Source organism: Hippocampus bargibanti, linkage group LG06 (genome assembly GCF_051943395.1).
Source record: "Hippocampus bargibanti isolate YZ-2025 linkage group LG06, ASM5194339v1, whole genome shotgun sequence".
Taxonomy (NCBI): Eukaryota; Metazoa; Chordata; class Actinopteri; order Syngnathiformes; family Syngnathidae; genus Hippocampus; species Hippocampus bargibanti.
In genome coordinates this window covers 26,167,986-26,192,994 of record NC_142739.1, presented here as the reverse complement: position 1 = coordinate 26,192,994, position 25,009 = coordinate 26,167,986, and the positions used below count along the sequence as shown (strand labels likewise).

Sequence of the window (25,009 nt, the reverse complement as noted above, 5' to 3'; positions counted from 1 at the left end):
TGAGTGAAGGCCTAGCTAGCTAGCTTTCTATCCGAGTTACTTAGTTATCTATTAGCTGTCTATTAGCTAGCTAGCTTTCTATCTGAGTTACTTCCGGGTTGAGTGAAGGCCTAGCTAGCTATCTGTTAGCTATCTATTAGCTAGCTTTATAAACGAGTTACTTCCGGGTTAAGTGACTGCTGGCGCGTGTGGCTGCCGCTGCTCACCCGCAGAAAAACTTATCCTGTGACTGTAAAGTGACCTTGAGAGTTTTGAAAGGCGCTTATAAATGAAATGTGTTATTATTATTATTATTATTGTTATTATCATTATTAGGTAGCAAATAAATAGCTAGCTAGGTAACCAGCTACCTAGCGAGTTAGGTAGCCAGCCTTTCAAAACTCTCAAGGTCACTTTACAGTCACAGGATCAGTTTTTCTGCGGGTGAGCAGCGGCAGCCACACGCAAATATACTATAAGCAACTGTATTATTGTTTTTTAATCATTGTTTTATCTTGTGGATTAGAAATTACATGGGTTATTGAAAAGATACAAATTAAAATAAAAAAAGATAAACATACTTGGACTATGACTCCATTTTATTCGTGGGGGCTTTCCGTCAGCCGCCCACAACGAGAATAACTCGCCTATGTCCTTTTCTTACACTCTGTCAATCATCTTTTTTGCCACATTCGCTCAAACTTTCTCCCTTGGCGCGTTTCGAGTAGGCAAATATTTCCGTGGTGCTCACCCCCCACCACACACCCTTCACTCCCTTATCACACACTTCATACAGACCCGCTCATCCGAATGATCTCCAATCGTGCCAGGAAACCACGAGACATTTAACATTTGGTTCCGTTCATTTTCAACTGGAAAGAATGTTCGGCTCCAAGGAACCGTTTTTTTTTCCCCCTACATTTGTGCAGCGGAAAGACAAACAACCTCTGTAAGCTCTCATAATGGGGTTAGCGCGGAACAAAACGTTGTATGTGGTCAAATTCACATTACGCGCCCACGTATAAAATGCGGCTCTTCAAAATCATGCTAGCTTGCGCTGCTAGCCTTGGTTAGTCAGTGGTCTTTGCGTAGAGTGGGCGGAAAATTTGGTTCAACACGTTTGTCCTTTTACATGTTTGGTCAAATTGACATTATGCGGCAGTGTATTAAATGCACCTATTCAAACTCATGCTAGCTTGCACTGCTAACCTTGGTCAGTTTGGTCAAATTCACATAATAATAATAATAATAATAATAATAAGAAGAAGAAGAAGAAGAAGAAGAAGATAATGACGATAATGCTGAGAAGAAGAAGAAGAAGAAGAATCACGATAATGACGATAATGCTGATGATAATAATAATAATAATAATAATAAGAAGAAGAAGAAGAAGAAGAAGAAGAAGAAGAAGAAGAATCACGATAATGACGATAATGGCGATAATGACGATAATGCTGATAATAATAATAATAATAATAATAATAAGAAGAAGAAGAAGAAGAAGAAGAAGAAGAAGAAGAAGAAGAAGAAGAAGAAGAAGAATCACGATAATGACGATAATGACGACAATGGCGATAATGACGATAATGCTGATAATAATAATAATAATAATAATAATAATAATAATAATAAGAAGAAGAAGAAGAAGAATCACGATAATGACGATAATGGCGATAATGACGATAATGCTGATGATAATAATAATAATAATAATAATAAGAAGAAGAAGAAGAAGAAGAAGAAGAATCACGATAATGATGATAATGACGATAATGGTGATAATGATGAAAATGCTGATATTAATAATAATAATAATAATAATAATAATAATAATAATAATAATAAAAAGAAGAAGAATCACGATAATGATGATAATGACGATAATGGCGATAATGATGATAATGCTGATATTAATAATAATAATAATAATAATAAAAAGAAGAAGAATCACGTTAATGATGATAATGATGATAATGACGATAATGACGATAATGGCGATAATGACGATAATGACGATAATAATAATAATAATGCTGATAATAATAATAATAATAACAATAATAATCATACATTATGTGCCCATGTATAATAAGCGCCTCTTCAAAATCATGCATCAAGCTTTGGTCAGTTTGTGGTCTATGCGTAGAGTGGACTGAAAATTCGGTTTGTCCTTTGACATGTTCGGTAAAATTCACATGACGCGGCGACGTATGAAAAGCGCCTCTTCAAAATCATGCTAGCTTGCGCTGCTAGCTTTGGTCAGTTTGTGGTCTTTGCGTAGAGTGGACGGAGAATTTGGTTGAACACGTTTGTCTTTTTATATGTTTGGTTACACGCCCGCATGTAAAACGCACCTTCAAAATAATGCTAGCTTGCACTGCTAGCCTTGGTCAGTTAGTGGTCTTTGCGTAGAGTGGATGGAAAATGTGATTAAACATGTTTGTACTTTTACATGTTTTTAGCAAGTTTGAGTGTTTTAAGAGCAAAACGGCTAGCAAAAGGTTTTCGGACCGTTTTTTTTTTTTTTGTCGCAGTTCAGTTGCTTAAGACTTTTTACATGTTCCAATGTTCACAAAAAGTAAAAGACGATGTTTTGGCATTTAATTTTGATATACAACCAAATTATGAAGAGAAATGCTTTAAAACACACAAGTGAGGAATCCCTTTAAGCAGACAAACAGAATTTGGGTAAGCTTCTCAGGATTTGTGACCCCATTTTGTCCTCTTAAGTCCCCCCTTTCTGAACACATCCAGATGGTCTCGACTCCAACATCAACTCCAACAGCCAATAAGCTAACGTCATTTTGTGTATTTACGACCAGTAGGTTGTTGTCGACCAGACAAAGCAAATGGTACAAATAATCGAACAACTCTTTGCAAGGAACTGGGGGAAACCTTAACTTAGTGGGACTCTGTGAAAACAGTTACCCGGCAACTAGCCTCATTAGAGAGGTGTGACAGTGTTTCCTGCACTTTATGGAGGCAAAAGCACCTTTTTTTTCACAGGAAATCTCAAAGCACACTGGTGAAAAAAAAGTCGCAAAAAACTTCCAGACAGGAATAATGGCAATATAGTCAGTTTACTCCTTTACTTTTTTAGTTTGTACCTGTGTGTCTATCTGTCAGTCCGTTTATTATTATTGCTTATTATTTCCAAGCATAAATGACAATTGGAGCAAAATTCAGAATAGCAGCTGCGGCTTTAGATATAATGTAAACGACTGTGAATATTTCTTGATTTATTTATCTAGCTATCCAGCAATCTCGTTAGCTATCTCGCTAGCTAGCTATTTGCTATCTAGCTGGCTAGCTATTAGCTATCGATAGGCTAGCTAGCTAGCTTTCTATCTATTTGAGTTACTTCCGGGTTGAGTGAACGCTGGCGCGTCTGGCTGCCACTTCTCACCCACAGAAAAACTGATCCTGTCCTGACTGTATAGTGACCTTGAGAGTTTTGAAATATTATAAATGAAATGTATTATTATTATTATTATTATTATTATTATTATAAACTAACACACAGTGTCAAAAACGGACACACTGGAAGGAGTAGTACAACGAATTCTAGTGCAGCATTAAATCGTGATGCGCAAACATCTGTGTAAGCTCTCAGTCGTACAAGAGTGGTCCATCGATGAAAAGGTTTCTTCAGCCGTCATCTTGATTTCTTTGAAGGTTCGCTCCTCATCCGAAAAGCTTCGTCAACGAACTAAAATGGTGCTGGTAGCTAATGTACAGACGGCCCCTAGTTTTGTTTCCAACACTGTTTCTGACCAACAGGAGAATCATTGGTTGGCCAGTCAGTGCCAGCAAGGCCTTCTCTGCTGGCCTAAAAATATCATAATTACAGACTAATGTGAATTATATTTTGTCTTTGAATTCTTATGAAATAATTCCAAATCGTCTTTCAGCTGCTATTGATTGTTCTTCCGCTGTTGTGCTGATCCTAGATTTGTGTTTTCGTATTTAAACATTAAGCCAATTACATTTCAGCCATCATTTGTTACCAGTGTCAGAAATTGACCTGGATGCCTTCACAATCAGTTCTGCAGGCTCTGGAGCATAAACCCCCCCCCCACCCCCCCCGCAACAACTTTAGAGCAGGACCCTATCAAAGCAGAGGTCTGGCGCCGCCACCACTGGACATTAGGGATATATATGTATGGAAAAGGCCAGAGCTACCAGCAACATTTTAGTTTGCTGACAAGCCTTTTCGGATGAGGAGCAAAAGATACAGATGACGGCAGAAGAAACCTTATCCTCCATGATGCCCATACTATTTCATTCTTTGCATTCAATTACGATGTATGTTTTAATAAAGAACAGATTTTGTTTTTGTGGAAAAAAAATGTCATTCAGACTAAGATGGAACGGATTAATGTCATTTCCATTCATTTTAATGGAGAAAGATGATTTGAGTTTGGTACTAAACATATTTCGAGATACACTGTCTGCATTTTTTGTGACCTTTATGTTTGGTGGTGCTCCGGCTTCCCTGTGTGGAGTTTGCATGTTCTCCCCGGGCCCGTCTGGTTGTTTGTCTCGCGATTGGATGGCAACCAATTCAGGTAGGAATCAGTTTTTGGGGGAATTCTTTTTTTTTTTTTTTTTGTCAAACGGTCACGGAGTCAAGATCAAGCGGGCAGTGGCAGGAAATGCCGAGAGGATTACAAAGTACAGCTGATTGACAGCAGATGTGCTTAACAAGGAGAATGTCGTTAAGAAGGAGAACGAGGGTTGGGAAGAATGATGGATCACTCTGAGGTCTTATGACAGCGCTCACACACAAAGAACAAGTCACTCGGAAGGGGGTTGTTAGCCAGGAATTTCGGGGATGCAAAAAACAGTTTCCTTTCCTCGCTCAAAAACTATCTCCCTTATTCCTCCCTTTTTTGCCCTACAGCTGTGTGCAGTTACAGTGTGACCCCAATAAAGCGCCCCCCCCACCCATGCCTCCTCCATGCCCTAATAAAAAGGGATAAATAACTACCCCTCCCTAGCTGTTTATTACCCCCTGGGGCAGTAAAACGGCAGCTGTCACGTCTTGCTTCAAAATGACTTAGACCGGACACGCAAAACCAAACAATAACAGCCCCCCCCCCCTCCCCACCACACCCCCAATCGGAGAACTCTTTAACGCGGATGACTTCAAAAGCTCGCAGCGTACGCACGGCTCGTAAAACAGCAAAGCGACTCACCCAAAAGGTGACCAGACATTGCGGTGCGTCAAAACCTGATGAGATTCCTGCAAACAAAAGAGCACAGACACAAAACCAAAGTGAATACATGCTGGTAGGCATTCATACAGGCTGAAGAATTTGAAAAAAAAAATTAATAATAAATAAAAAAATGCACAAATAAATAGATACAAATAAGCATAAATAAATAAATAGATACAAATAAGCATAAATAAATAAGTAAATAAATAAATAAATAAATACAAATAAGCATAAATAAATAATAATGATCAATAAATGCGCAAATATCCAGGTACATAAATATTAAACAGAAATGAACAAAATAAACAGATAAAAATAAATAGACATAAATAAATAAATCAAATAAGAATAAAAATAAATAAATGCACAAATAAATACATAAATGATAAATACGAATAAACAAAATAGATACAAATAACCACAAATAAATAAATGCATAAATCATAAAAATAAATAAATGTGCAAATAAATACAGGTACATAAATAATAAACAGAAATAAACAAAATAAATAAATAGATACAAATAAATAGATATAAATCAATCAATCAAATAATAATAAAAATAAATAAATGCACAAATAAATACATAAATTATAAATAATAATAAACAAAATAAATACAAATAAGCATATAATAAAGCATATAAATAAGCAATAAATAAATACATAAATAAAGGTACATAAATAAACAGAAATAAACAAAATAAACAAATAGATAGAAATAAATAGATATTAATAAATAAATCAATCAAATAATAATAAAAATAAAGAAATGGGCAAATATATAAATGATAAATACAAATAAATAAAACTAATGAATAAAAATAAGCATAAATAAAAAATACATAAATAATAAAAATAAATAAATGCACAAATAAATACATAAATAATAACCAGAATTAAGCAAAATAAACATACAAATAAATAGTTACAAATAAATAGATATAAATAAAATAATAATTCAAAAATTCATGTGCAAATAAATACATAAATAATAAACAGAAATAAACAAAATAAACAGATACAAATAAATAGATACAAATAAATAGATAGAAAATAAACCAATCAATCAAATAATATTACATGAATGTGCAAATAAATACATACAAATAAGCATAAATAAATACATACATAAATAAATAATAAAAATAAATAAATGTGCAAATAAACACAAATAATAAAACAGAAATAAACAAAATAAATAGACACAAATAAAGATACAAATAAAGAGATATAAATAAATAAATAAAATAACGTTTTTTTTAAATAAATACACAAATACATAAATAATAAACGCAAATAAATAAATAAATAATAAATAAAAATACATAAATGCATAAAAACATACATCAATAATAAACCAAAATAAACAAAATATATAGACACAAATAAATAGATACAAATAAATAAACAATAAAATAATAATAAAAATAAACAAATGTGCAAATAAATACATAAATAACAAACTTAAATAAACCAAATAATTAAATAAATAACAAATAAAATAATACTAAAAATAAATAAATGCACAAATAAATACACACATAATAAACACAAATAAACAAAATAAATAGATTCAAATAAATAAACAAAACACATATATAGTTACAAATAGATAGATAGAAATAAATATAAACACATAAATAAATACATCAATATAAATAAACAAACAAACGGGTCCTGCAATTTGAGTGACAATGACAAAAACCCTGGCACTGGAGTGGACACACTTTTGCACATCGTCTGGCAGTGAATGAGTTAAAAACTTTTTTTTGTGCGGTAGGCACTAAAATCTTTTTCCATGTAAACACATGGGAACTGTTTTGATATTTATAAATTTGAGATGATCTTAAAAAAATATAGAAGTCTCTTTCTACATATGCACCTAAAAGCTAGCAACCACTCATTTGATGACAATGAGGTTAAAATCTTAGCAAAAGAACATAGATGGTTTGAAAGGAGAGTAAAAGAAGCAATTTTCATAAAAAAAAAAGCTAAATCCATTAAACCGATATGGTGGGGTGAGGTTCAATTTGGATCGTTCGTACAATAGCCTGCTTAGGCAACATAGGTTGGGTGACATTAGTAATGCTGATGAGGTTATACCGGAGGGAGTGGGGCAATCAGGCCAGTCGTTAGTCAGGAATGTAGGAACAATCGGTGGAGCCGCAGGGAGTGGTCCTCTGCTCCCCCCCAACCCGAGAGAAGGGACCTATCATAGCAGTGTCCGGCGCCGCCATGTCTGGACATTAGGGATATATAAATAGGTCCGAAACTACCAGTAAGACTTTAGTTCGCTGAAGAAGCATCTTGGATCAGAAGCGAAACGTCCGACACCTTCAAAAAAAGTACAGATGACGGCTGAAGAAACCTTTTCATCGATGGACCACTCCTGTACGACAGAGTTTACACAGACGTATTCCTTCCGAGAAAATAAAATAGAATGAAACAATGCATGAAAGAGGAGTCTGAGGTGAGTCTGAGGTGAGTCTGAGTCAGACTGAAGGAGGCAAAACCAGCTTTTAAAACTTCCCTACATGGTGACTCATCCGCTTTTGTTCCAGACATCATCCAACAAGAGGATATCAACTACCCTTGGTATGACCTCCCTCCCTTCCCCAACACACTTACAGTATGCTCATCATGAATTAGTTCTTTGTAGTCTCCAAAGAATGTCATGACAATCAATCTAATTACATACTCTGTGACTGACTGAGGGCAAAGAGGAACCCGAGAGACAGAAAGTGGCATGAGAGGGCCCGGGCCGAGTGAGTTTTCCATCTTCACCTAGGTGACCCCCACCATGCATGACGTCCGATTTCCCGCTTACATGAGCTCCGACTTGCCACCCCCTCTTCTTCCCTCCCCATTCCTTGTCTTTTCCCCTTTTGACTAATACCAGATGACGAGCACGGGCAAAGGCGAACGGCATAGCTGAGGTGCGCGGCGGTGTTGCCGAATTGCTTGCAGAAGACTCATTTGGGGATGGTGGGTGGGGGTGAGTAGACCATGTAAAAGTCAAAATTAACAAAATAAATAAAATACAGTGATACCTTGGTTTACGAACTTACTTGGTTACTAGACAGAGTGTGTAAGGCGAAAAGTGTGTATCCCAAAAATTAATTTCCCATAGGAAACCATTAAAATGTGAATAATCTGCACCGTAGTAACCGGATTATCGTACTAAACAGAACTAATTATACACAAAAAAACTAGAAATTTGCACGGGAAATGAAAATAATATCGCAATAAGCAGTTTTATCAATATAACCGATATCGATAACAAAATACAGTGATACCTTGGCTTACGAACTTAATTGGTTACTTGACAGAGTGTGTCAGGCGAAAAGTGTGTATCCCAAAAATTAATTTCCCATAGGAAACCATTAAAATGTGAATAATCCGCACCGTAGTAACCGGATTATCGTAATAACCATGAATCGTACTAAACTGAACTAATTATACATAAAAAGACTAGAAATTTCCACGGGAAATGAAAATAATATCGTAATAAGCAGTTTTATCAATATAACCGATATCGATAACAAAATACAGTGATACCTTGGCTTACGAACTTTTTTGGTTACTAGACAGAGTGTGTCAGGCGAAAAGTGTGTATCCCAAAAATTAATTTCCCATAGGAAACCATTAAAATGTGAATAATGCGCACCGTTTTTAAAGTTCATGCATATACTCTATAAAGCGCACCTGCAGATAAGGCTTTGGGGTGCGCCTTATACACAGGGAAATGCGGTAAGTAATTGTGTAAACCCCAGTCAATGTGGGTCATAACGCAGATTCTTGTTTTATATCTATTGTGGGAACAATCAACCAAATTGGTTCTGTGTGTGCTCCTGGGTGTGTCAAGGCTTTTCAGAGCACCTTATACACCGGTAAATACGGCAATTGCGGTAAAAGCGAAACAGCGCTGCTTATATCCAATCCGGTCGAAATGACGTCTCGGGAGCGCCTGGTGACCGACAGTCTTTTCGTCTGTTAACACTTGACCGTCACCGACCTGACTTGTGCGCAACCGCTCTGCACGGATGTTATGTGACACACAGGTGCGAGACGGATTTTTTTTACAAAACGCAGGTTGGACGTTGATTTACTTATGTTTTCAACAAAAAAAATACCATGGATGTGCCAACTCTTTGTGGCCACCTGGCATTCCATTTGCTACCTGCCATTCCATTTTTGTTGTTTTTTTTAAAACCTCCTGCATATATTTTTTTTCCTGAAAAAATATATTTTCATTTTTTTTATATTCTTAAATATTTCTAACATCTTTTTTACAGAAACACAGGTTGGACGTTGATTTACTTATGCTTTAAAAAAAATGCCACAGATGTGCCGACTCATGGTGGCCAATTGGCATTCCATTTGTTTTTTTTTTTTTATTTCATCCATATATATATATATATATATATATATATATATATATATATATATATATATATATATATATATATATATATATATATATATATATATATATTTTTTTTTTTTTTTTACAGAAAAATAGTTTAGATATATATTATTTTATATTATATTATATTATTTACATATATTTTTTACAGATTTATTTTTACAGGAATGCAGGTTGGACGTTGATTTACTTATGTTTTTTCAACCCAAAAAAATCCCAGACGTGCCAACTCCTTGTGGCCACTTGGCATCCCATTTGTTGATTTTTAAAAACTTTACGCATTTTTACAGAAAAAAATATTTTTCCAAATTTTTTTACCTATTTTTTCACAGAAACGCAGAAGAAAATAGATATTTTAAATGTTTTTTTTTTCACAGAAACGCAGGTTGGACATTGATTTACTTTTGCTTTTCTCAAAAAAGAATCCCACAGGCATTCCATTTGTTGTTTTTTTAAACTTCATGCATGCATATAAGTCCTACATAAATGTATGCAAGGTGTGTTTATGTGGAGGATTATTTGTTTTCATATTCATGATAAACTTGAATGAGGTTCAATAATTATTTCATCGTTAGCATCGTTAAGACGCATGTAAAAAAAAATCGTTTGAAAAACATGTTTTCATTTTTTTTATATTCATTTTGGATTGGATTAACCTTTTTGGAATATTTATATGAAATTTCTAGTGAACTAGTAACGGCGCCTCCCAGCTTCAAAGGAAAGACAGGTTTGGAAAACATGTAGCACCCCCAAGTGGACAAAACGTGAATTGTCCCTTTACGACACAGCACCACCATGGTTACGTTATAAGAAGAATAAGACGAAAAAGAAGCATCAGAAGATTAAGAATAAAAATAAGAATACTACTACTACTAATAATAATAATATTACTACTACTACCAATAATAATAATAAAAAATAATAATAATACTGATACAAACAATAATACTTATACAAATAATAACAATAATAATAATAATAATAATAATAATAATAATAATAATAATAATAATAATAATAATAAAAATAAATAATAATAAATTTCATTTATAAGCGCCTTTCAAAACTCTCAAGGTCACTTTACAGTCACAGGATAAGTTTTTCTGTGGGTAAGCAGCAAGATGACTGGATGAACTCAGTTTTGCACATCTCAAAAATTGATTGTTTGTTTTTTTGTCACCCTTTTGTTGTTTAGTACGGGAGGGGGGAGCATCTCCATGAAATGTTAAATCTTGTGCGACGCAAAGCTTAAAGTCGACGTTTCAATCAGTTGCTTTCAAATGCTTTGTAGGAGTGTTAGGGCAAAATCTGGATCTACGTGGGAACACAACTGTGCACCGCGTTAGGCGCATTTCAAACGCAATACCTTGTAGATGCTGCAGGTGGCGGAATTGTCATGCGTTAGTTTTTAAACTGATTTCAACTGATTTAGACACGGGCGGTCGAGATGGATTACACACGCACGCGTACGCACGCACGCGTACGCATGCACACACACGCACGCACGCACGCACGCACGCACACACACACACACACACACACACGCACACACGCACACACACACACACACACACACACACACACACACACACACACACACACACACACACACACACACACACTAAAATTAACATCACACAAGAAAGAAAAAAAAAATCCGGTCCGAATTTTTTGGGGTTGCCAGTTTTTTTTCTCAAATATCCCTCTTCTTTTACAGTTTCCCAGGGGAAAAAAAACTCCAAACTGTTTTTAACACCTATATTTAAGCAAGCCACAAGTGACGAATGGAAGTTGAAGGAGGAGAGGGAATGAGAGGACAGTGAAAGAGGGAGACGGGAGGGAGAGAGAGTGTGAGAAAGAGGGTGGGTGAGAGAGAGGGATGGGGGCAAGAGAGAGAGGGCGAGAAAGAGAGAAAGGGTGAGAAAGAGAGAGCGGGCAACAATGAGATGGTGAGAGACAGAGAGAGGGGGGAGAGAGTGGGAGGGTGAGAATGACAGAACAGGCGAGAGAGAAAGAGAGAAAGAGAGAAAGGGTGATAAAGATAGGGAGAGAGCGATAGAGAGGGTGACAGAAAGAGAGAAAGGCCGAGAGAGAGAGAGGGGGCAAGAGACAGAGAGGGTGAGGAAGAGATGGCAAGAGAGAGGATGAGAGAGAGCGAGAGAGAGGGCAAGAGAGACAGGTAGAGAGAGAGAGGGTGAGAGAGACGGGGGAGGAAGAGAGGGCAAGAGAGAGAAGATGAGAAAGAGAGAGGGGGGGCGAGAAAGAGAATGAGAGAGAGAGAGAGAGAGAGAGAGAGAGAGAGAGAGAGAGAGAGAGAGAGAGAGAGAGAGAGAATATGAGAGAGAGGGGGCGAGAAAGAGAATGAGAGAGAGTTAGAGAGAGGGTGAGAGAGAGAGAGAGAGGGGTCAAGAGACAGAGAGAGAGATGGCAAGAGAGAGAATATGAGAGAGGGGGGGCGAGAAAGAGAATGAGAGAGAGAGGTAGAGAGAGGGTGAGAGAGAGAGAGAGAGAGAGAGAGAGAGAGAGAGAGAGAGGGGGCAAGACACAGAGAGAGAGATGGCAAGAGAGAGAATATGAGAGAGGGGGGGGCGAGAAAGAGAATGAGAGAGAGAGTTAGAGAGAGGGTGAGAGAGAGAGAGAGAGAGAGAGAGAGAGAGAGAAAGGGGGCAAGAGACAGAGAGAGAGATGGCAAGAGAGAGAATATGAGAGAGAGAGAGAGAGAGAGAGAGAGAGAGAGAGAGAGAGAGAGATGGCAAGAGAGAGCGGGTGAGAGAGAGCGGGTGAGAGAGAGAAGATGAGAGAGAGCGGGGGGTGAGAAAGAGAATGAGAGTTAGAGAGAGAGTGGAGAGAGAGAGAGAGAGAGAGAGAGAGAGAGAGAGAGAGAGAGAGAGAGAGAGAGAGAATATGAGAGAGAGGGGGCGAGAAAGAGAATGAGAGAGAGTTAGAGAGAGGGTGAGAGAGAGAGAGAGAGGGGTCAAGAGACAGAGAGAGAGATGGCAAGAGAGAGAATATGAGAGAGGGGGGGCGAGAAAGAGAATGAGAGAGAGAGGTAGAGAGAGGGTGAGAGAGAGAGAGAGAGAGAGAGAGAGAGAGAGAGGGGGCAAGACACAGAGAGAGAGATGGCAAGAGAGAGAATATGAGAGAGGGGGGGGCGAGAAAGAGAATGAGAGAGAGAGTTAGAGAGAGGGTGAGAGAGAGAGAGAGAGAGAGAGAGAGAGAGAGAAAGGGGGCAAGAGACAGAGAGAGAGATGGCAAGAGAGAGAATATGAGAGAGAGAGAGAGAGAGAGAGAGAGAGAGAGAGAGAGAGAGAGAGAGATGGCAAGAGAGAGCGGGTGAGAGAGAGCGGGTGAGAGAGAGAAGATGAGAGAGAGCGGGGGGTGAGAAAGAGAATGAGAGTTAGAGAGAGAGGGTGAGAGAGAGAGAGAGAGAGAGAGAGAGAGAGATAGCAAGAGAGAGAATATGAGAGAGACAGAGAGAGGCCGAGAGGGTAAGACAGAGATGGTAAGACAGAGATGGAAAGAGAGAGAAGACAAGAGAGAGAGAGAGAGAGAGAGAGAGAGAGAGAGAGAGAGAGAGAGAGAGAGAGAGGGGGGGGGGGGTGAGACAGATAGAGACAGGGGGCTAGAGACAGAAAGAGAGGGGGAGAGGCAGGGTGATGGGGTATGTGTGTGTGTGAGAGAGAGAGAGACAGAGAGAGAGAAAGAAAGACCAAGAGCAAGGGTGTAAGAGAGAGAGGGCAAGAAAGAGAGATGGCAAGAGAGAGAAAGGACGAGAGCGTGAGAGAGAGTGAGACAGAAAGAGGCCGAGACAGACAGAGAGAGCGAGAGAGAGAAAGACGGCAAGAGAGAGTGAGAGAGAGACAGAGAGAGCAAGAGTGAGAGATGGTGAGAGAGGTAGAGAGAGAGGGGGGGGCGAGAGAGAGAGAGAGAAGAGAGAGAGAGAGAGAGAGAGAGTGAGAGACAGAGAGAGCGACAGAGTGAGAGAGACGCACAGACGTTGGTTTGAGGTTGTCCATCCTGAACCGGCACTGCGCGCATTGAACGGGTGCGCTTGTTGGATGCGAGGCCAGCCACGGGTTCAATGCCCCCTTTCATTGCCCCCCCTCGAAAAGTGACAAGCTCCCAACGGCAGGCACGCTGCTCTCCACCGTTCCAAGACTTTGTTCGCCTGTGCTTCCCACGAGTCCATCGGGGAGGTTGAGGTTGACACTTTGTGGCTTGAGAGGCGCTACAGGTAGGAGGGTGAGGGGGGTCGGGGGTCGGGGGGGGGGATGTGTGTGGTCACCTGACACTTTTGGGAGCTTTTGCGATGGATCATCATCACCGCTGAAGGGGGACCAACATCGCCTCCATCAACTGTGAGCAAATCCCGAGCGAGATGCCACTGAAGCGTATTCTCACTGGAATTCAAGTCTTTCTGCACTGAGGAGAGGACACAGGAAAGGCTTTAGTTTGGGTCTCGGGGTCTCGCCGCCCCCAATCAACCGAGGGGGAGGAAATTTGAAGCATCTTGAAACAAACGCCGTGAGAGACTTTGTGATTGTTCTGAATGGAGCTGCGTACATGCCTGCTGTGCATCTTCCTTCTAAAAGGTAATAAGCCTTTGCATTTTTAAATCCTGCTTCTATTTGAATAATTTCTTGCCCCGACCGCTGGAGTGTGTATACATTGAAATACAGCGATACCTTGGCTTACGAACTTAATTGGTTCCCAGACAGAGTGTGTTAAGGCGAAAAGTGTGTATCCCAAAAAATAATTTCCCATAGGAAACCATTAAAATGAGAATAATCCGTTCCCATACATACATAATTTTCTACTTTCTAATTTTCTAAGCCTTAAAACTACACAAAATATACCATATTTTATGTATAATATCCGTGTTATGGTATTATAATTAAATAAATAAACTGTAAAGTATAATAAACGTCGTTTTATTTACCTTTGTGATGGTCGTTGATGGCTTGATGGAATGGAGTGGCCGGTTTCATCAGCATGAAACATTTGACGAGGAACGTAGCCTTCTTCTTTCACCATCTTGAGGAATGATCCCTTGTAGGTGCTTTCTCTGCGATAATTTTACCTAGTTCCTCATCAATTGTGTTCTGTTGAGCTGGGTTGATAGCTTTTTGCATCAAGTGTACAGATGGCTTGTGCGGGTTATTTGTGGAGCCTGATTGGTGGGATAGTTTAACCTTGCAGTCTACACTCTGCTTTGAACTATCAAAGTTGAAACGAGTCCAAATTTCACTGTTGTCTGTCCATTTTGTCTCTCTGTCGTCTGCCTGTCTCTTTAATGTTTAAAACACCTCCCCTCACTGCTGGGTTCTTGACCAATCACGTGGCTTTAACCGAAGACTGGGGGCGGGGAATGGAGGACAAAAAAAATGTCAGAAGCCATTGTCTTTATTGGGGAATGGCTTCACTCTCTCTCTGTCTGTAAAATATACACAAACACACTAAAATATGCACAAATACACAAACACACACATAAACAGACACACACAATTATGCACAAAAACACACACAAATGCACACAAACATCCAAAGTACACACATGAATACACACAAACACATATACACAACAAACACGCACACACACAAAAACACAAAAATACACACAAACACAATCACACACATAACTGCACAAATACACACGCACACAAACCCACACAAATACGCAAACACACACATACACACAAACACGCGCACACACACACAAATACACAAAACACATACAAATACACACAAAGACACAAATACACACGTACATAAATGTACACACATTAATACACACAAATACACGCACACACAAAAACAAACACAAATACACAAACACACACACACAAATACACATACATACATACATATATACATACAGACATTCATTCATACATATACACACACAAATACACACACACATGAATACACACGAACACACGCACACACAAAAACACGCAAATACACACATACACACGCACATCTGCACCCCAACTGGGGTGCGCAAAGAAACGTGCCATTGTTGTCTAGAAAAACCATGCGGCTGATAACACATCAGTCAGAAAAGCTCGCACCCCCCCCCCGACCTCCCAAAAGGAAATTATATTGTGCAAGGCATGCTACCTGTCTGGACGCTAGATGTTTAAAAAAAGTTTTTTTTCCCTGGGAAACTGTGAAGGAAGGGGGGTATTTCAAACAACCTGGCAACCCCCCATAAAATCAGAGCAAGATTAGTTATTTTTCTTTCTTGTGTAATGCTAATTTTGAAGTATGTGTGCGTGTGTGTGTGTGTGTGTGTGTGTGTGTCATACGGCGGAATGTAGGTGAGCGAGCATGCGTGTCATGTTAATGCTTTCAACAGAGCTTTCATGATGCTTGCAGCAGGCAACCTGTTTTCTCTGTTCGCGTATGTGTGTGTGTGTGTTTGTGTGTGTGTGTGCGGACATTCATAAATTCGACACGTTTTAATCAAGCCGACTTTCATTCCCACGCACGCAGGCCTCCTTCTTTCCTTCGCCGTTCCCCCACGAGAGGGTGACGAATGAGAATAAAACGATCAAGATAATGGAGAGACAATCTGTTGCCGGGCGGGAAACGCGGCCGGATTTCAATAAAGGAATCCAGTACCTTACTGGGGGGGGGGGGGTTGAAATTAAAAATACATCGAGAGATGGGTGGGAAAGAGGCAGGTGCCATTTTGCAAGGATTCATTGTTTTATGAAAGGTGCGAATGCACACAAAAAAAAAACAATAATTTTATTATCTAAATTGCCATGTTTGGCTTTCACATTCTGTTAAAAGAAACAAAGCAGTTCCAACAAGTCAATATTGGTTCATATTGTCCAAATCGTAGTTGTCGCCTGCCAACAGGAAACATTTTTTTGAAATGATCTAATCGCGAGTCAATACGTTTTGTGCTCAATCAAAATAAATCATCTGCTTATATATCTAAATGCATTTCTTGATTCTGCACTATGTACAGTCTTGTTTATAGAACGGTTTTTGCACATCTACATTTGCACAGTATACAGTTGACATTTTTATTTTGTTATGCTTAGAATATCTTGTTTTCTATCCTTTCACTCCCACCCCAACCCCATCCCTCTTCAATTGCTGCTGTGGACTGCAAATTTCCCCATTGCGGGACGAATAAAGGTATTCTGATTCTGATTCTTTTTCTAAAAAAGTGCCTATGATTATATTATATTATATTATATTATATTATAGCTGTGGCGACCCCTTGAAGGGAAAAGCCGAAAGAAGATATTATATTATATCTTAAATCTTATATATTATATGATATTATACAGTGAGACCTCAACTTACAAACACCTCAACTTACAAAGTTTTTGTCTTACAAACGTCAAATTTATGAAAAAAAAGGTAAATAAAACTTTATTTTACAACACAGTTTATTTCTACAGTCCTCATGTAATGCCCCTCTCTTTCCAAACAGCAATTCTCTTAGAGCTTCAACCTCCAACGCCATTCCATCAACCCATAAATGACCATCACAAATGTTAATAAAGTGACTTTATGATACAATTCAGTGTATTTATTTCATTACAATACAATAGCACATTTATTATACATAGAATAAGGTATGTTGTGTGTAGTTTTAAGGCTTATTTAGTTGAAAAGTAGATTTTATGGAAACCCGGGAACGGATTATTCTTATTTTAATGGTTTCCTATGGGAATTTGTTTTTTGAGATACACACTTTTCGCCTTACACACTCTGTCTGGGAACCAATTAAGTTCGTAAGTTGAGGTCTCACTGTAATATGACAGCATTCTCTTCTATTCGATTCTATTCTATTCTATTAATTCACAGCAGCAAAGTTATGAAGGCAAGAGGAAAGGGAAACTATAGTGTCCTTGAGAGTTTTGAAAGGCGCTTATAAATGAAATGTATTCATATTCATATTATTCATATTATTATTATTATTATTATTATTATTATTATAATAGAACAAGTCAAAAAGAAAACATGTAAGCCTGATTTCACTGAACCAAGTATCTGCTGAGCGTCCGCTACTTGTGTTTTTTTTTAAATACACGACATGTCTGACCGTAGCGCATACGTACGTAACAACGATGATGAAGTCGGCCTTGAGCGATGATATAATTTTTTATTTTTATTTTTAATTGCCAACCGCGTTTCTCTGCACTCGCCGGCCAGCGTTTGACAAAGCCAGCGCGGCTTCTCGCGCTCGGCCAAACCTCAAGTGACTTGGATGGGGGGGGGGGCAGGCATCCTACTTGATTCTACACAGATGTTCCGAAGCATTTGCTTCTTCCACTGAGAACACCAGCGTGGAATCTTCTTCTTTATGAGCTTTGGGTTTATTTTTGAACAGGTTATTCCCTTCGCCTTTTTTTTTCTTCTTGTGGTTACATCCACACCCAATTCTCCACAATAAGATTCCATGTTATCCCCCTTGATCCTCCTCTTCCAAACCATAAAGGGGGGCCTCTTTTTGTCCATCGCCTCACTCAATACCACAAGACCCCCCTGACACCCCCCCCCACCGCCCTAAAGAACAACACCACATGCTTTAATTTGCGTTTATATTCGACATTGTACCGCAGTCTGTCTGACCACCCGTCGCCATAGCGACTGGCTGCAAACATTTATCAAGTCAAAACGCGTCCGGGTTATTTGCGACCGCACGCTCGGCGACGGGCGCTCTGGCAAAGCGAGTCATTGTGTGCGTGTGTGAAAAGTTGCGCTTGATATGAATCGATTTGGATGTTCGCAAACATGTCCAATGCGTTGGAGTTGATCTGATATTTGATAATACAGTGATACCTTGGCTTACGAACTTAATTGGGTCCCAGAGAGAGTGTGTAAGGCGAAAAGTGTGGATCCCAAAAAATAATTTCCCATAGGAAACCATTAAAATGAGAATAATCCGGTCCCAGGTGCCCATAAAACATAATTTTCTACTTTGTAGTTTTCTAAGCCTTAAAACTACACAAAATATACCTTATTTTATGTATAATAAATGTGCTATAGTATTATGATTAAAGAAATAAATTGTACTGTACAATAAAGTCCTTTTATTTACTTTGTGATGGTCGTTAATGGCTTGATGGAATGTATAATAATAATAATAATAATAATAATAATAATAATAAATACAGTAAAGTCTCGTTATATCGATATTCAAGGGAGTCCGAAAAAATATCGATATAACCGGGACTATCGATATATCCTCCGACCCTGTTTGCATGTAATTTTCTCCGTGCGTGCATAGAAATAGTATCGATATAACCGGGACTATCGATATATCCGATATCGATATAACGAGACTTTACTGTACATTTAATTTTTAAGCGCCTTTCAAAACTTTCAAGGACACTACAGTCACGGGATAAGAACTTTTCTTTTTGTGCGGGTGAGCAGCGGAAGCCATTCGCGCCAGCCATTCGCGCCAGCGTTCACTCTACCCGGATGTAGGAAAGGAAGGAAAGAAGTAGCAAACCAAAATACTGGAGCTGCTGGAAAGGCAGGCAGCGACGGAAAATATGGAGGAAAAAAAAAAAATTGCTTGTGAAACCAGAATCTCGGGTGATGTCAGGAGAGACTTCGGCGAGCATATGAAGCTCTGCTGGCAAAATATGGCCGCCCCACACCGTGTGCCATCAAGAGTCTGCCATACTATGTGGAACTCTCGCAGCATGGAATTGAAGCAGATTTAGGTGGAGCAGGAGATGTGAGACAGTCTGTTGTCGTCAATGGATGCTACTACTTCGTGTTTGCTTTCAACATTTGCTCGGAGAAAGACGTGCACATTTCACCATGACATTCCCGATCCACTGGTGAAAAGGACATTTTGATCCACTTCTTTTTTCATCTAGAACTGCTTCATACAACAAAGAGGATGCAGAAAGTGCTTAAGATTGAATGACTCTCTGTGTCTTTGTGTTGTCATATTATTTGTTATTTAGTTTTTTTTTACTTTATGTTACTTCCGGGTTGAGTGAATGCTGGCGTGTGTTGCTGCCGCTGCTCACCCACAGAAAAAAAAATACTGTGACTGTAAAGTGTCCTTGAGAGTTTTGAAAGGCGCTTGTGAATGAAATGCATTATTATTAGTAGTAGTAGTAGTAGTAGTAGTAGTAGCAGTAGCAGTAGTATTATTAGTAGTAATAGTAGTAGTAGTAGTATTATATATTATTATATGTATTATATTATTATTATTATTATTATTATTATTATTATTATTATTATAAATAAAATAAATTACTGATATTATGATTTGAAACTAATAATTGAAGAAGGCCTCACTGATAAAATAAAATAAAATAAAACTAAAAAAAACAAAATGAAACAAAAAGAAAAACAAAATGAAAGAAAATAAAATAAAAATAAATCTCTCTTCCATGACCAATTTGGTCAGGAAAATGGAGATCACATGCTAAGCGTAGTTTTAGTAAGTTTTACTCGCTGAAAGTTTGTTGTATTCACAAGCGAGCGAGCTTGTCGGACAAGAATTTTGCTACTGTCCGTCTCGAATGAAGGGCAGACTTGTGCTCTTCTCAACAGGGCGCTCACTATACTTTTCAGCAACACACCCTTGGTTTTTCCTTCCTCACCACCAACGTAAACTCCACCTTTTATGCCCTCCGAGGCCAGTACCGCTCACCGTGTTTCGCCATCCTTTTTCACTCGCTTCCTCCTACTTCTCCCCTTTCGCTACCTGCCAAACCCGCGCTCCACATAACCGAGACAGAAAATAATATACTACACTCGAGTTGCGAACTCATGGCTTCAAAGTCCACCTTGTTTTTCGTCTTGGAACTTAAAGAAGCCCATTTTGGTGCTATTAGGACGCATTCAAGCAGAACGCACCTTGCGTTTTCTACAAGCGTTCTAGCGTTTGGCTTTAGCATAGGTACATACAAAACCCTCTAAGTCAGTTGTGGTGTGTGTTTATGTATGAAAAGAAAATAGTGGATGAAGAAAATACAGTGACACCTCGGTTTAAGAACCCCTTGGCTTACGAACTTTTCGGTTTACGAACATTACATTGATGAAAATTTTACCTTGGTATACAAACTTTTTCCGGGAACACACCTCAATGAGTGATGTGTCGTTCGCGAACGAGATCGTTCTTCTAACAACAAAATGGCAGCCGACTGTTTTTGTCCTCTATTCCCCGCCCCCAGTCTTCGGTTAAAGTCACGTGATTGGTCAGGAACGAAGCAGTGAGGGGGGTGGAGTTTATAGATAAAGAGAGAGTGAAGCCGTTCTCCAAAAAGAAAATGGCTACAAACTTTTTTTGTCCTCTATTCCCCGCCCCCAGTCTTCGGTTAAAGCCACGTGATTGGTCAAGAACGCAGCAGCGAGGGGAGGTGATTTAAACATTAAAGAGAGGCAGACGACAGTGAGACAGTTTCAACTTTGAAAAAAAAAACAAACACCAGTTAAATAAAATATTACAATAAAATAAATTATTTAAAAAGGATGCATTAAAACGACTCATGACCAGTCACTATTTCTACTTTTTACCCACCTATGGAAAGTAGTCGTCTTGATTGATGTTATGCATACTCTTATCAGCCCTGATCAATTCCCCTAGGCTTGTGTCAGTGCTTCAACATTGACGTGACACACCCGCGGATATTCAGCGGTCCGGAAGACGCCCTCTTCGGCTTCTCCGTGCTGCAGCATGAAACGACAGGAGAGAAATCGTGAGCACCTGCATGTGGTATCGCAACATGTTGCTTTTTTTTTTTATTTTGTATTTTTATTCTGTTGACTGACATTTCGCATGGTGGCCTTGCAGGATGCTGGTGGGCGCACCGTGGGACGGGCGACAAAACAACAGGAAGGGAGATGTGTACAAATGCGGTGTGGGAGAGGAGAGCCAATCCAACTGCAGCAAGTTGAATTTAGGTAAGCATCAACGACCTTCATTGACCAAAAAAGGAGATTTGTTAGCCTGAATTGTTGTTTGCATCCGTCTCAGGCGAGGTGGCCTTCCAAAACATCTCCAAAAACCTGAAGAACTCTCACCTGGGGATGACTCTTACGCCGGACTCGCCCGATGGACTTTTGGTATGTGTCTCGGGTACTGCTTTTGGATTGGATTTAGCCTTTATTAGTCTCGCAGTGGAGAAATTTACATTGCTCAGCAGCAAAGCTATGGAAGGAAGAGGAAAGGAAGAGGTAGAAAAACAAAATACAGAAACTGCTGTAAAGGCAGCCCCTCTCGCGCCGCCATCTTCAACTCAATTAACAACAAAAAAATCTAAATAACAAATAATGGGACAAAACACAAAAAACACAGTCACTCAATCCCAAGAACGGTCTACACCACAGGTGTCAAAATCAAGGCCCGCGGGCCAAATCCGGCCCGCCACATCATTTTTTTTCGGCCCAGCGAAAGCAAATCAAACTTGTTAAATTCCATGATGATTGCTAAAATCTGAGCCAAAATTTCATATTTTTGGATGTCAACCACAATAAAAGTCATTATTCTTGACTTCAGATTTGAAAACGAGTTATTCATTAATTTGCTGTGTGCTCTATATGTAATATTTGAAGGGATTTAAACATTCTAATGGGTTCCCCAAATTCATAACGGCCCTCGAGAGGAAACCATAACTACAATGTGGCCCGCGGCAAAAAATGACTTTGACACCCCTGGTCTACAACCTCTTTGTTGTATGAAGCACTTGTAGATGAAAAAGGAGAGGATCAAAGTGTCCTTTTCACCAGTGGATCGGGGTCGTCATGGTAAAATGTGCACATCTGCAACAAGCTAAATGTTGAAATCAAACACGAAACTTTAGCATATCCATTGACAAAAAGAGTCCTCTCCTGTCCCACGTAAATCCGCTTCAGCCCCCTCCTCCCTTCCTGCCAGGTTGGCGTTTTGAGCGTTCCGTTTTAAGCCAGTGTGTCTTTGCACATCCGCCAACTTCTTGCGGCTGGTGTTGGATCTCGCTCGTTTATAGGCCATGAAAAATTGGCCGGCGGCGGACCTATTTGAACGTATGTTTTTCTTGAGGCCGGCGGTCAAGTCTATAACGGGCTAGGAATGTGACTCTGGCTATTGTTTTGTGAATGAAAGACCTGCAAAAAACCAATGCTACCTCTGCTGAGTTTCTTCTTACTTTGACACTTTTTTTTTTCCTAATCATCAACCCGAATGGCTTTCTGTCATAACAGGAGAAAACATAAGACAGGATGTTTGTCTTTCTGCAATTTGGACGACTCAGTTTTGGACTTTTTGTCTCTCTTTCACTCTCAACTCAATGAGACCCAAATGGCCTGACTGGCCTGGTGTTCTGCCGCTGCCAAGATGACAACAACCCCCCTCCCCGCCGTTACATCTGCATCCACCGCTATGTTCTATCCCCGCAAACCGCACTATTGTGATTTTCCATGCCTGATTCCCGCTGTTGACTATTTTTGCTCACTGCTTGCCCTTATTTAGTCAATTTAGAGAAATACAATACGCCTGTGTGACCCTTCTGATCGTAAGCAAATAACCATCCTTAGTGCAAAGGTCCTCCAGACCGATAACTCGCTCTATAGTGCAACTTAGAATATGCTGTGTACAGAATATACCGGACGATGCTCGTGGGCCTCAATCTGCAGTACATATGCTAGCAACCTCTCATTTGACGACAGTGAGGTAAAAATCTTAGCGAAAGAAAATAGATGGTGTGATAGGGGAGTAAAAGAGGCTATTTTTTTTTATACCAGGGCGACTGGGGCAATCATACTAGTCATTGAACATAATCAGACAGGACAAAAGAAGTAATAAGATAAGCTTCAGGGAGTAGTCCACTGCTCCCCCCAACCTTAGTGCGGTGACCTATCAAAGCAGAGGCTGGCACTGGCACTTCTGTCCATTAGGGATATACTGTATATATAGGGCCAGAGCTACCAGCACAATTTTAGTTTGCTGACGAAGCTTTTCGGATGAGGAGCGACACCTTCAAAGAAGTATAAATGACGCCTAAAGAAACGTCCTTTTCATCAATATACCGGCAGTAGTAAATGCGCGATGGTGCTTTGAGATGACAGTATCAGTTGTTTCCTGACCTGTGCTCCTAGTTCCAAAGAAATCAAATACCAAATCATATTTGCCAACTGAAATGAATGGAAATGCTACTAATCCGTTCCGCCACTTGAGTCTAAGAAAATGTGTTGCATTTTTATGACAAAAAAAGTGGAATTTCTTTCATTGTTCATATCAAGCAATTTTTTTCCCACCAGGCATGTGCACCTCTGTGGTCTCAGGAGTGCGGCACGTCAATGTTCAGCACCGGTATCTGCGCCTCTGTCAACGACGACCTCCAACCGAGAGAGATTATCGCTCCGACGGCACAACGTAATCACGCATACACACATTTCGGAAGGACGCGGCTGAGACCAAAGCAAGTGTGTGTGTTCCAGGGTGCACAACGTATATGGACATTGTGATCGTATTGGATGGCTCCAACAGCATCTACCCTTGGTATGAGGTGCAGAGTTTCCTCAGCAATATCCTCAGCAAGTTTCACATCAGCCCAGAACAAATGCAGGTAAGAGTAACTTTCAAAATTGAATGCAACGTGCTCAGCGGTGATGATATTTGCTCAATTTGTCACTTATCGGAAGACTTATAGGTATTGGTCTGGAAACCTAACTCTTGTGGTGCCTTACAAATTATTTAAGCAATTATAGGAGTGAAACCCCCCCAAAGCTGCGGAATGAAATGCCCACTTAGAATTTGCTCTCAAAACAAATATTAAGGAAAAAGAATGCAGCAATGTGTATCGCAAACAAGCACACCATACGTTGCTTCAAGAAAGGCATGTTAGCTTCAAGCTAACATGAATGGGAAAAGGCATTGACATGCTAACGTTAAAAAAATGGGGGGGGGGGACGACGGGATGGAATTGATTTAATAGCATTTTGAATCATTTTCACAGGAAAAGATTATTTGTTGGACAGTTTTGTTTGGAGCACTTGAGGTTGTTTTAAACCTCTGAGTCCAGGAAACTGTTTGACAAAGTAATTGAGCCAAAGCATTCGCACGTAAAAAGAAGCAATTTAGTCAATGTGGATTGCTGCTGTGACCTCAGGGGGCATTTGGAGGCCAATTTGGCGCACGGGGGGCGGGGTGTGGGGGTGGATGGAGGCTTGTTGTAGGGGGCGGGGGGGGCTGGTCGGTGAAAGAGAAACAGGCAATGTGGGGTGACAAGGAAATTCCTCTGGTTTCCCATTGGAGTCCAAAATTCCAACAACTCGCTGTTTGGTTTTGGTGGGGGGGCTGGTTGTGGTTTTGCTTTCTTTGTGACTACGTACTTGCGTATATTTTGTCTATGACAACTGCAGTGGTGCCTCTAGGGACAACATGAATTGGTTTTGTGAACGCTCGA

General features: G+C 39.5%; 1 protein-coding gene and 1 long non-coding RNA gene across 2 annotated transcripts in view; one reads left to right on the top strand and one right to left on the bottom strand.

Moving 5' to 3' along the window:
* Positions 1–25,009, bottom strand: part of LOC148897025 (uncharacterized) — a 60,686-nt gene that overhangs the window by 30,424 nt on the left and 5,253 nt on the right. The window contains exons 2-6 of the long non-coding RNA XR_016115427.1: positions 21,648–21,774; positions 21,396–21,542; positions 21,145–21,293; positions 13,912–14,048; positions 5,178–5,224 (exon numbers count right to left, since the gene is read on the bottom strand). This is a non-coding gene — a long non-coding RNA (uncharacterized LOC148897025). The remainder of the gene's footprint in view (positions 1–5,177; positions 5,225–13,911; positions 14,049–21,144; positions 21,294–21,395; positions 21,543–21,647; positions 21,775–25,009) is intronic.
* Positions 14,032–25,009, top strand: part of itga10 (integrin, alpha 10) — a 28,602-nt gene continuing 17,624 nt past the window's right edge. The window contains exons 1-6 of the mRNA XM_088999573.1: positions 14,032–14,218; positions 21,211–21,322; positions 21,418–21,527; positions 21,601–21,689; positions 23,862–23,976; positions 24,042–24,169. Of these exons, the coding sequence (XP_088855699.1) occupies positions 14,176–14,218; positions 21,211–21,322; positions 21,418–21,527; positions 21,601–21,689; positions 23,862–23,976; positions 24,042–24,169 (597 nt within the window). The 5' untranslated portion in view covers positions 14,032–14,175. The remainder of the gene's footprint in view (positions 14,219–21,210; positions 21,323–21,417; positions 21,528–21,600; positions 21,690–23,861; positions 23,977–24,041; positions 24,170–25,009) is intronic.